This window comes from Pholcus phalangioides, unplaced genomic scaffold (assembly GCF_987345545.1).
Source record: "Pholcus phalangioides strain wild (caught in Gottingen) unplaced genomic scaffold, Ppha-v1.0 ptg000009l_1, whole genome shotgun sequence".
In the NCBI taxonomy this organism is placed as follows: domain Eukaryota; kingdom Metazoa; phylum Arthropoda; class Arachnida; order Araneae; family Pholcidae; genus Pholcus; species Pholcus phalangioides.
Window position 1 is genome coordinate 44,095,163 of NW_028301602.1, and position 13,408 is coordinate 44,108,570.

Here is a 13,408-nt window from a genome sequence, read left to right on the forward strand (position 1 = left end):
ATTCACGCGCATGTTCCTATAACTAGTACAGGATACCGTTCTTAACTGAGCGAAAGCAAACGCAGTTGAATCGAATAAGAAGGAAACTGGGCCAAGTTGAGATGAATGCAAGGGGCAAAGAATGCTCTTGCTCAGCAGAGGAATGTGTCACCGAACTCAAATTTATGAGGAATCACATCAGCTTTCCTCGCGTTATAAGACTGTTATACCTAGGAGCATTATTTTTGAACCTTTTTTTTCCCCCAAGTCAGTTTTTACCGTAAAATTTCACTTTGAGTATATGTATACCGTATGAGAAGTCGGGTGATATTTTATTAATTCCCTTTCTGTGTTTTACTTATAACCAAAAATTTATAAAATAATTTTAAAAATAATTTGAAAATATCAAATCATTTTCGACTGAAATTGATTTGACACTGTTTTGGACTGAAAATATAAAATCGTTTTTGACTGAAATGTCAAATTATTTTAGACTGAAAATGTCAAATTATTTTAGACTGAAAATGTCAAATTATTTTTGACTGAAAATGTCAAATTATTTTTGACTGAAAATGTCAAATCATTTTTGACTGAAATATCAAATCATTTTCTGAAACGATTTGATATTTTCATATTTTCAGTCCAAAACAGTGTCAAATCATTTTTGACTGAAAATGATTTGACACTGTTTTGGACTGAAAATATGAAAATATCAAATCGTTTCAGAAAACAGTGCCAAATCATTTTCAGTCAAAAATGATTTGACACTGTTTTTTGGACTGAAAATATGAAAATATCAAATCGTTTCAGAAAACAGTGCCAAATCATTTTCAGTCAAAAATGATTTGACACTGTTTTTTGGACTGAAAATATCAAATCGTTTTGGACTGAAAATTTCAAATAATTTTCGACTGAAAATGATTAATAATACGGATACATATAGGATGTCACTCAGGAAGTGGGGGGGGGGGTGATAAGAGGAAAAATTTTCTGGGGGGGGGGGGACGATGAACAAAAAAAAAGTTTTAAAAACTACTATGATCTGCACAAATCATACATGTACTATATTTGGTGATTTCCCAGTCAGAATCGGTGGGGACGTGTTCATAGGGTCATAGGGGTACGCAAGAAGGGGCACGTGCTCTCCCACAAAACTATCAGAAATTGAAAGCATTTTTGAATAATTTAAAAGAAATTAAAATATCAAAAGAAAACACCTTTGCATGTCACCTTAATCAATTTCTGTAAATTTAAAACGCTTTTCAAAAGATTAGTAACGCAAAATTTCTTTAGAGGAGATTCTTGTGCTTCCCCTCCCAGATCTTGTGTACCCCCTTCCGAAAATTCGATCTTGCGTACGCCTCAGAACGTACAGTCCAGAGTAGCGGTTTGTGCGTTATGCTTAACTTTCGGACACGAGAGTACGTGCACACACAGCCCAGTGTATAGAAAATTCTTGAGCATTCTTTAACGTGATTGTACCGAACTTTGTTGCTCTAGCTGGTTTTTTTATACGAGAATTATTCATATTCACGAGAATCTTCACCTGCTGCAGAAGCAGACGTGCCAGAACCTGTGAGCTGAATTGTGATGTCTGCGAGAGAACGACAATGTTGATAGACCGGAGTTGTAGGTGGTCTAAAAAAGTGAAAGGTCCAAGGTAGTAAGACCACAGGTAATGGAGAGTTCACCATGACCGTCAGACAAAAGTAAAACGATATGCAGTTGACACGAGAGAGAACGTCTTCAAACGTTATTAATTGTACGCTATTTGCCCAGCAGGTGTCGAGTTGCGACGCCATATTCCTTACGTATCACGAATACTAATAAGCGTTTTTCATTTCCCTACTCGTGCCATCATAACGAGAAAGAGAAAAGGAGAAAATAACTCTCGAAATGTTTTTATAAACAAAATAATGACATCATAATCAAAACTGTCGTCAAATGTATCGGATGACATTTTGACACAATTCAAAATATAATAGTTTTCTTTTTTTTAAAAAAAAAAAGAAGTACAGTCCTAACCCAATTAAATGAATACGGTGAATTGATATATGATGAATTTATGGGAAATCTTGTGCATTTGTGTTTCGTGAATATCTCTCTCTCTCTCTCCAATACAGAAAAAACTAGCTCATCTACCCGAGCAATAACCATTTGCTCGCGAGCACCACGGTGCTCACTGAAACCCCCGAGTGTACTCGTTGGTTGAGCCGGTGACGTTTTTATTAATATCCCGACTAAATTGTTCTTTTTCAAGAATTCATAGTTTACTGGTCTAAATTTAAGAAAGAAATACTTAATACCAGATGCTAATGGAAAGTAGAACGCTGAAAGAAATAATTCCAGAACTAATGAAAATTAGGATTTTTTGAAAGAATTAATTCCAGAACTAATGAAAATTAGGATTTTTTGAAAGAATTAATTCCAGAACTAATGAAAATTAGGATTTGTTGAAAGAATTAATTGCATATCTAATGAAAATTAGGACTTACTGAAAGAAATCTTACCAGAGATAATGAAGATACGCATAATTGAAATTCCGAATTAATAAAAATTCAAAATTGATAAGAATTCAAAATTAATGAAAAAAATAATGGAAAAGGAACTAATTCCAAAATTAATGAAATTTCGGAATCGATGAAAATATAAGTAAATCGATCATTATTAAAATGGATCAATAAATTAATGAAAATTCTGAATTTATCAGAAAATAATATAAGAACTAATAGAAGCCTTCTGTAGTTTGAGAAACCCTGTTTGGTTTGGGGTGCTGCGCCCGGGCCTTTCGAATAAATTTCGCTGCTAGTCACCGCGTCAGGTAAGGATGGCAGCGATTCTAACAATATTAGATTTGGCTTGAAGGAAAAATTCTGTACATGAAAAGAAGAAAAAGTAAATAGCCATTTGGGGGTGTGTGTAATTTAATTTATTCATAAACAAAATTTCGCATTGAGATACAAAATCACGTATTTGATATAATAATAATAATAGTAACAACATAAAAAAGGCGATATGACTAAAAATAGTGTTATTTCCTCGGCCAAGGGCGATGACGAACGAGAGTCGGCCAGCCAACTCGGTCATTGCCTTGGATTAAGAGAAATAATATACTCAGTTGTGGAAGGGAAAAGCATTTGCGATATGGTGGCACGAATATGCCACGGAAAGTTGACTGATATGGCCACTCGTGAGCTTGTTTTGCTCCCAACAAATCACGGAATCACGTTCTGTTTTCTTTGAGGATTGAATGAATGAATGTACGCGCAGTCAGTCCTTGTAAAAACTTGCGTTTCCCCCTCCCCCGAGAATGAATTGGTCGGGATATTCGGGTAAGGTCATCGTCAGTAGGTTCTGGAGCGGTCATCGAAGGGAATACAAATTTCAAGCACTGCATCTACTCTCATTTAATTCACCTCCACCCCGAAGGTGGAGATGATAATAATAATACTACTTGATGGATTAATCGATACACCGTGTTGCCACTGGCTACATGTGTTTTTCTAGTTCTCTTTGGACCAGGATCTGTTCCTACTACACTTGAAGGTCTGATGTAGCGTGATGGAGAATATGTGGACCTTGTGTGTTTGCTGTTTGAATATTTGTGAAAGCACGTCTTGGAAGATGACGGATGGGATACGGGATACCGACACGCGACCAAAAAAAGAAAAAGAAACTCCTCCTCAGCACGTACAATGGCAGGCGCTGGTTATCGGGTACGGCACCCGTACCCACTGACACCTCAACACCACGGGCTCGTTCTCGAAGCGCCTGTTCCAGGGGTCCTTCTTGTCGACGAATTTCGACTGCCTTCTCCTACCGCCGATGCCTTTGGATTTGGGTGCTCGGCACTGCCAGCGTAGTAGGTGCAGGTTGCTGCGGTTGCTTTCGACGCAGTGCATGCCCGGTGGCCAGGAGCACGTGCCGGGTACGGTGGCGCATTCGCCCCTCTTGATCCATCTGGGCCAAAACATGTTTCCGATGTCTTCCCACGCGTACTTCACCGGACAAGACGCTTTCTCCAACAACCACTTCTCGATGATTGAAGCGAAGGTTTTGGAGCTCACCCTATCTTTCTCGGCCGACGTCGATTTGTTACCGGCATCAACGGATAAATCTAGGATTTCGAGGGCTTTCTTAAGCTCTTGGTACGGCCAGGCGTCCTTTCTGACAACGTAGGTCGTGCCTTTGTCCTCGTGTTGGAGGCTGGCGGGTTCCTCGATGGACATCCAGTTCGGGTCGTAGAAATCACCGAGTATCTCTAGCAAATGCTCTCGATCCAAGTTCTTTTTCCTGGGCCGTCGGTTGAACCTGGAGTTCATGAGCGAGAACCTGTTTCCACCGGATGAAGCCCTCGATGGCGTCTTCCGACGGATGACGATCGGTGATGACGAATTGCTTTTCTTGCTGTTGTCTTCTCCATCTTCAGAATTCATCGATTCGGAGGAACTCGATGCTCCGATGCACGGAAGTAACAACAGCAGAAACAAATGGCAATTCAGTTGCATATTTTTCCTTTATGACCTATCGGAAAAAGACCACAAAGTTCTGAGATTACAACGATAAAATACATCTAGGAGCAACAATTTAACACATACCGTAACACGGAGCTACTTTGCACACACCGTTTTTGAGAGTTCATTAGGACACAGCAAGATATGTAAAATGATTTTTGAAAATGATGTTGATACGTTCTAAGATGATGTGAAAACAGGTCTAAAAGCCATCGGAATTTTTATTTTTTTCAAATTTTTAAGAATATTTTTAAGATTGAAGCAAAGTAACCTATAGGAGCAGGTTACTTTGTACCACCTTATATATTGATTGTTTCTCAAAGGAAATATTTTGGAGCATTTGTCGAACTACTCAAAATTTATTTTGTTACCACATAGAGAGAGAGAGAGTATTACGTGAAACTAACAAGAAATAGATTTTTTTTATGTCTTGAATGGAAAAAATGGTCAAAATTCACAAAAAAAGAGCAACTCACATCTCGTTTAATATGCAAAAAAAAGCAATTACAGTAATATGAATAAAATTAGGCGTTATCAACAAACAAGCGGCACAAATTCGATAATTAATATCAATTGCGTGACCTGAAATGAAGTAAAAAAAAACTACGAACGTTACCATTAAATTATTATCGATCATATAATGATAAATAATTATTTAACTAGGACTTTATATAAGTATTATTTAAACTTTACTCTCTTAGTTTCTACGTATAAATAAATTACATTTACTTTCTACTTGAGACATTTTTTGACAATAAAATTCAGTTTTTCCTTGATAAAAATTCAAGATGAAATCACGCAGCACAGATATGTTCAGCAAAAGATACACAAAATGGCGGATGCATTCTAGTAAGGCCGGGATTACACTATAAAAGTTTGATAAAAGTTCTTTTAGAAAACTTGAAAAATGCAGCCGATAAGGTCACAGGTCGCATTTTCTAGAATGTAGCCAATAACCTTATTGGTTAGATTTTTCAAGTTTTATAAAAGGGATTTTATCAAACTTTTATAGTGTAATACCGGCCTAAGGGATAAAAAAAAAAAATGCACTCGATATGGTATTCAATATCTTACGCATGAAACATACATTGTAACATTTATAACTATATTACAAGCCAAGTTTGACACATAGTATACGCAATATACAAGAACATACACATATATTGAGTATATGTTCTTTGCCCCCCTCCATCCCGAAAAAGTTGACAGGACGGGCCTGCACTTTTGACTTCACCCTGGGCGGGGAAAGCAGATATTAGAAGGTCTCAACTTGTCTGAAAAAATGTCTGGTTTTTCAACAAAGATATTTTTGTTTTAATTTGAAGCCCTCAATGCAGAGAAATCAGGTCCAGCTCGGACAGTTCCAAACGTTTTAAGAATTTCCGTTTTTGACAAATGAACTTTCTCAACGTAACTTCGTTACTTGAGCTGTTTCGTTTTGGTACATAAGGCTTTTAGCGCAATACTGTTATCAAGCTCTTTCTTTAAAGTGAGCCATAGAAATCGCCTGTTCCTCTCTCTCAAACTTTTCCAGTGACGAGTTAACCGAAATTAGCGACAAGTAAACAAGGGTTTATGAATATTATTAAGGGGCGAAGATGGACAGGACCGAAGAAAAACTGTGACTTAACGAGGTTTTACTGTATATGAGTTGACCGATCTTCTCGTTATAAAAAGTCTCGCCGCAGAGTTCAACAGGCCTACAGCGGTATGCTATTCGATCATCACTTCATGCATAGTTAGAAAAATTTATAGCAGATGGCAGCACTACACATAAAAAAAATTACACAGAAACAAACTTCACAGAAGATTCACTACACGCACACACATACACTCCAAAATGTACCAGTTCGTTAGATGTTCCGCAGAAGAATATGGACGAGGTGCATGTATGGTTTAGTAGTTGTATATGAGTTGACAGATGATGTCTTCTTGTCGGGAAATATCAAACCTGTTTGCAAATTTTCATTACAATAGCCGCTAGGCTCTTTTTTCAGAACTGGTGTAAAGTAACCCCATTTTACAGCAAGTCCTAAATTAATGTTTAAGTACCACGAGGCTAAAGCAGCTTTGGCAAGGATAAGGCTTTGTTATGACTCCGAATTTAATTTGTATATAATATTAACATCGAAGAGCCAGAAAAACTGAGAAACTCTAATCTTGAAGAAGTATTCTAGAACAGATTTGCCCCATTCTGTCCCAGCTTCAGGATGAAGGACACCAAATATTCTATTTGGGTATATGGCAGGGATGGACAAATCGCAAAAAAATTTTTAGGCCTTCAAAATCTTTTACCCGAAGAAAAAAGGTCCAAAATAATGGTTTTTTTCATTTTTTTTCAGGGCATAGTGACTCTCTTTCATGTTGGCAGACATGCTGTACAAATTCCAGACATTTTGTGTTGCTCTCGGCCTGTAATTTAACAACTGCACAAAGAAAATTTCAGGCGCTTTTTAGTCGCCATGGCGACTTGGCGCCTGGGATTTTCTCGTCCATAATTACCATAGCTTTATCTGGTTCTATACGCAGGCTCTTCTATCCGTCAGATGCATTAGAAAGTGGACTCAACAGTAGGGCCATCACAACAGTACATTGGGGCCCCTGATTTCTGATAGTTGATTGAATCATTTTGTGCATATAATTTAAGCAATTCTTTTCTTATTTGCGAATTTCTTATTGTGATTATACTTTCGTCAAAATTCTTATAATATAAATGATCTGAATTGATATGGAAATCATTATCATATAAATTTGAGACACCCAGGATGTGTTACACTAGGTGATCAACAGGGTAAACAGGTGCATACACTAGTGTTTCCCAAAGTGGGAAATATTCAATATCGCCCTCTGGTGGGCGTTGGAATGGTCCAAGGGGGCGATAGAACCTACTGATTTAACATAGGATCCTATGGGTTTACTTGAGTTGGGGGGCGATGAGAGAAAAGAATTTGTGATGAAGGGGGCGATGGAACAAAAAGTTTGGGAGACTATGCATACGGTGAAACCTCAAGTCCGTTTCACCTCAAGTAATTCGAAAACCATTTGTATGCTCACTTTTGATTAAAAAAAAAGTATTTAAATAACGTGTTAATCTTAGATGTGCCATTTATTTTACAATATGGACCGCATATATTATATCGAGGTACGAAATTTAATTGTTTTGTACAATCCCCCCTGCCCTCTAACTTCCAAACGTCTTGTGTTTTCGTAAGGTCTTTCAACAGGCCCGTCATTTGAGGGGTTGGGGGGGGGGGTCCGTTGCCCCCCTGGTTTTTGAAAATACCCTAAAAATGGTATATATATATATAATTATAAATACATTGAGTACATGTTCTTTGCCCCCACCAGGAAAAAGTTTGCCACCCCCCCCCCTGGAAAAAGTTGAAATGACGGCCCTGTCTTTCAACAAAAAAATTAGAGGTGATGATACTGCTAACACTGGTAGATTCTGGACCGCATATCACATCCATGCGTAGTGCCAAAGAAGAGTAATTTTTAAGATTTTAACCCTTTGAGTGTCGTAGCAAAAATCGCCAAGCCCCCATATAATGTCATACCTTTTGTAATTAAGTAGGTTTTCTTCCAATTTTCAGCATGTGTAAAGTAAGGGGAATTGGGAAAAATACTTTTTATTGAGAAATCAACATTACAAAATACCCGTGCTAGTCAATGCTAAAATAAGAGGCCTTTAAGGCAGTGAGATATCTCGTCAATGCCGCTCAAAATGCTGAAGTAAGCCAAATGTAAATATTAATATCATTTCATTTGCTCTGAAGTACAGTAGAGTATATATGCATATTTAATTTTTGTATGGTAACGCAGTTCCAAATCTCTATAGAAGGGAAATCCGCGCGAATTATCATTTGAAGAATAGAGAAGCTATGCGTTAGGTCCCCTGCTGCCACCTATCAAATAAGAACAACACTATTTGTTATAAGTTCTTCAAGTAAAATTGTCTGTTGGTTTCATACCGGCAGCACGAAATGAACGATATGTTGCATAATACCATTTTTTTTTTCATGCTGCAATATTCGCTGAGGTAATAAAACTCAAAAATCGGAGAAAAGTTGGGAAAAGACAGCATAAAAATGAGAGAAAGAGGAGCATGTTGTCTGTTAGTTTTTGCTGTTCTTTCTTAACTTTTTTTTCGATTTTGTATTCAAAAATATCTTAGCGAATATTGCACTTAGAAGCATGGAATTTTCCTTTCGGCATCAGGAGATACAGCACAGCAACTTTCTAACTGGAAGTTAGAGCGAAAAGGAGACCGTGTAATAATTTAATTTTTTTTTATTTTGTGACACACTGTATTTTAACTCTCAAAACAGGGTAATTTTTGAAAGCCTTTTAAGCATTTTTTTAAATTGGAATCATGCCTCTACGACGGACGGTTAGTGAGATAACGGCCTCCTTAGCACTTAGGACACCCGGTATAAAGGTAGGGCAGAGAGCATATACACTTCCGACACCTCTCGATCCCAGTTAATTTGGTATATATGAGTGATGCACGGGTGCCAATTCACTGACTTGAAAAATCTTTAGTGTATCCCGTGATGCCACATTTCGCATAAAAAAAAACAATGTCAAACAAATAAAAAGAAAAAACCGGGGACTTTTTCGAAATTGTAACGGGTGACCATATATAAATCCCGTTTATACGAAACACATTTTTCCCTGTCCTAATTTTTATAGCAATAATTACACACCTTCATTGCTTTAATGATCATATTTGGTGACAATCACCGATTTTTCTTACTCTAAATCCTGATTCCCCATATTTTTCCAGAGAAAACAGAGGTCAGCCTGAAATTGCAAGGACTGGAAGAGTATTTTCTTTAGGGATTTTCCATTCAAACAAAGCTCAATTTAAGGACTTTTAGGGATTTTTCTATGAAGATACGAAAAATCGGAAGAATTAGATTTCCGACTGGAAGATTTTAATAAGGCTGAAAAATCGGAAGCATCGGCACCTATGACTGATATCAAAATCATGCATTAATGAAAATAGAAATCAATTTAAGAAGGAACTCTCCATAACTTATTGAAAGTGATAATTCGGCATTTATTATAAATTCAAAATTGATGCAAAATTATAGCAAAAACTAGAGAATAAAATAATGCAGTTATCAAAAACACACAAGCTTGCATCATTTCGCAACTTTTACGAAAGTTCGCGAGACTTCCAAGGACATTAACCCGTAAATGATGCGATATTAGGAATGAAAAGTTTTTTTTATACCTCATTTCAGCTGGCACAAACAAAATAGTTTAGAAGTTAGTTATTGGAAGTCATTTAACAACCTAGACGTTTCATTTCTATCACGAGATTCTCACGCAGTTTTTTTTTTTCATTTATGGGTTCGAATCATTTCAGCTGTCGAGCCTCCATGAAAAAAGAAAACGAGATTATATACACATAAAAAAGTGTCAATGAGACTGAGTGACTCACCTTGAGTTACTGCTCAGATCTTCGACGTGGCTTGCAATTAATAATACCATACGACGAGAATTAAAGGGAAAAAATAATATTTTCTTCCTATTAATTAATTAGTTGTGCGTCCGTATCTTCGCCACACCTCAACTGTCACGAAAAGAACAAGAGGAAACGAGTAGATCTGAGATGAGAACGAGAAAAGAGAGAGATGAAGTCGCTCGTATATAGGAGATCTTTTTATGAACAAGAATAAGAGCAGTTCACTTTCTGCATTCACCAGAATGAAAAAAAAAAAAAGAAAGAAATGAAAGAATAGTGTTTTATTTTATACATGAAAAAAAACATTTTTTTTTTCATTCTTAAAAGCTAAATCATAAGTGGCCATATCAAAACACCTGATAGCCATATTTATATTGAGGCCTTCTGACGAAACTGCTACGCGATGCAGACGCCGAGTCCGGGACCAGAAGTACTGCTAACATCCGGGGGTGCCTCAATAAACACTAAAGTCCTTTTCTTCTCTCTTCGTCGTCAAAAAGAAATATTTCCGAACAATTAAAAAGCCAAATGCTAAGTAAAGAAGTGTTTTGCTGAGAAATGAAAAAAAAAAAAACCGATAATAGTAACGTTTATTCTCACACCACTTCTTTTCCCACTACGCTATATACGTATAATCTCTCTTTTCCCTCTCTCTCTCTCTCTGGACATGTTTTTTTCAGGTTCCAGGGTCACTATTTTCACTTAATTCATCTTATTTTTGGCGAGTTTTTTTTTTTTCCATTTATTTTTACTTTTTAATTCTCTCTCTGTGTGTGTTTTGATTACTTTTCTGAATTGTAACTCTCGGTGTTATTGGTTGGCTCTCTCCAAAAATAACATTTATCGTAAGACACGATGAAAGAAAAATCACTGCTCCGTGTGACATGTCTCCATTAGACATAGAGACACGTGAGAGTGACACATACACTTTCTCTTTACCGAAAATCCACTTTGTCAATGACGAGTGCACATGGCACGTGGCTCTCTCCCTCTCTCTGACGTGGTGCGTAATTGAACACCATCTAGTCACGCGCGGCAAACGGCGATACAATTCTTATGCTAAAGCGTGACGATGACAGCTCATTTGCAACGTTTCATCAACAGCGACATACACGGGCGATGGATAGCCTACGGACTCGTTTTCATTAACACGGAAGTAACATATCGGGATCTGTTATTGATTTGGGGGGGGGGGGGTTGCTTGCTCCCCCCTACCCTTGCATGTACCGTATACAGGGTGTTTCACGAAGAGTGTCCTTAAGACAGGGTTTTTTTTAAGCTTTTTCAGCCACGAACCAAAATCCAACGACATGATCAACATCGGTCAATTTTTAATAGAAATTTTTTTTATTAAACATTTCCGTTTGGTTTCCGAAATTAGCAGGGCCGTAGCCAGAAACGTATTTCGGAGGGGGACAGCTGGCATTTCGGTGGGGAGGGAGATGGGTGCTACCAAAGTGATAAAACAGTTGACTTAACTAGCACGTTATTTTCTGTACACATGGTGATTAGTTGATCCCTCTTGCCCCATTCCACTGGTAACCGTTGATCATCCTAGACGTATATTAATGTTTGATTTTTGTTCATAATTTTATATAGATAAATAATTTTCAGCATCTCCGTGATAATGTCTGCGATGCTAGATACCGATCTTCCTCCAAAAATTCTGTACACAAAATCATGGCTCAAGAGGGTTCATGTCAGGGTCCGAGCCCAGGCCACCGTAATCGTTGAAACATCTCTGAAACCAAAGGTGGGGGAAACTTCTGAATCCAACACAAATGTGTTTTTCTCCGGATTGTACGTGGATACATGCGATCATCTCAGGATCTTCCTGCGACCCAAAGGTTTGGGGTATGACCCATGCGTCAAAAAAAAGAAGCCCCTGCATTAAGAAATACAAATTCTTTCTCTCTCTATATGATTTATTTTAAAGTTAAAATAAAATATGAAAAATAATCTTTTGCAGCGTTTCTCACCCTATATAGCCGATTAAGATGGGAAAGGTACAATTAGAATTTAATCTTATCTTAAAAGATAAATTATTCAATTGTATACAACTAATATCAATGATATTCACATATGTTCGAATAAAAAATTTGGCCAACAGAAAAAATGGTGGTCTGTCGAACTATTTCAGAGATTTTAGCAGTCTCGGGGTTCAGAGAGATTGAGGCACGGCCCATTGTTCTCATGAATATGAGATCTAGTAAAAATTTTCGAAAGTAAGCATGTAAATTATTATGCAGAAAAATCATTTTATATACATATATATATACACACAGCGAGAGAGAGAAAGAGAGAAAGGCCCAGGGTTGCTCTTAAGAAGGCCCTCCCCTACCTATATCATTTAAAAAAAGACAATAATTTTAATAATTTATACTATTTCGATAGAGACGCATAAAATTGTTAATTTCCATGTTTCTCCCTAACTCTTATTTTGTGGAGGTACCATTGCCACGGCTAATTTTTGAACCGCAAATTACTGGCGAATCGTTGATCCTAGAAGCACACTCCAATTAGAAAAATTATCAAAATAACGTGTGGAGCTCAGATACGTCACTCACGTTGCAAGGGGTGTTGTATGGGTATTAAAATAAAAAAAAAATTAACTTTTTATACGAACACCCTGTGCTTTTGAAAAAACAGAGGTTGTTGAGCACAGGAAAGAGAAAGGCTCAAGAAAAATGTTGGCCTGTCTTTCCTGAAGCCAACAAAAGAAATTTCATGTTTCAAAGCGCAATATTCGCCGAGACATTTAAATTCAAAAAATTGGGGGAAAACAGAATAAATGAAGGGGAAAAGTTTCGTTAGTTTGTGTTTTTTTTTTTTTTTTTTCAATTTTTATCCATTTTTTGAATTCAAATATCTCAGCAAATATTGCACATAGAAATGTAAAATTTCTTTTTACATTTGGAGAGACAAGGCAACAATTTTTTAATTGGATTTTTAAGCACAGGATGACCGTATAAAAAACTATTTTATTTTATTTTATTACCTATACAACCCTTACAATATCATTGACGTATCTGAGCTCTCTCCCCACGTTATTTTGATACTTTTTCTAATTGGAAGTGAGCCTCTCTAGAATCAACGGTTCGACAGTAATTTGTGGTTCGAGGAGTTGGCTATGCACACTGCAATACGGTAAGTTTGATAAATTTCATTGCATTTATAACTGTTACCGGTGACTATGCATAATTCCCAAATGAAGTTGGTAGGTTATTTTGATTGGTTATTTTTGTTTTGATAAATAATGGGAAAAATCACATAGAAATGTCACTTTGATTTAACTACTTGACGGTTTTGTCCGTACATTTTCATTACACGTATTTTGCCACGACAATTAAAATAAGCGTGAAGAAGTAGAAAAATAAATTTTTTAGCGACCTTGTTTAACATTGGCTTTCTTATTATTTATCAACTCAACATGTGCAAGCAT

The 13,408-nt window shown here is 36.9% G+C and overlaps 1 protein-coding gene across 1 annotated transcript; it reads right to left on the bottom strand.

Annotated features, from left to right (window-relative positions):
* Positions 1 to 2,892: 2,892 nt before the first annotated feature.
* Positions 2,893 to 10,352, bottom strand: LOC149083138 (noggin-1-like). Its single transcript, XM_089236280.1, has 2 exons — positions 9,943 to 10,352; positions 2,893 to 4,503 (listed from the first exon to the last, which is right to left on the bottom strand). The coding sequence occupies exon 2, from the start codon at positions 4,485 to 4,487 to the stop codon at positions 3,663 to 3,665; it is 825 nt and encodes a 274-aa protein (XP_089092406.1). The 5' UTR covers positions 4,488 to 4,503; positions 9,943 to 10,352; the 3' UTR covers positions 2,893 to 3,662.
* Between the last annotated feature and the right edge of the window lie 3,056 nt (positions 10,353 to 13,408).

Coding starts and splice junctions, on each gene's coding strand:
- LOC149083138 (XM_089236280.1), bottom strand. CDS start 4,487: ATGCAACTGAATTGCCATTTGTTTCTGCTGTTGTTACTTCCGTGCATC.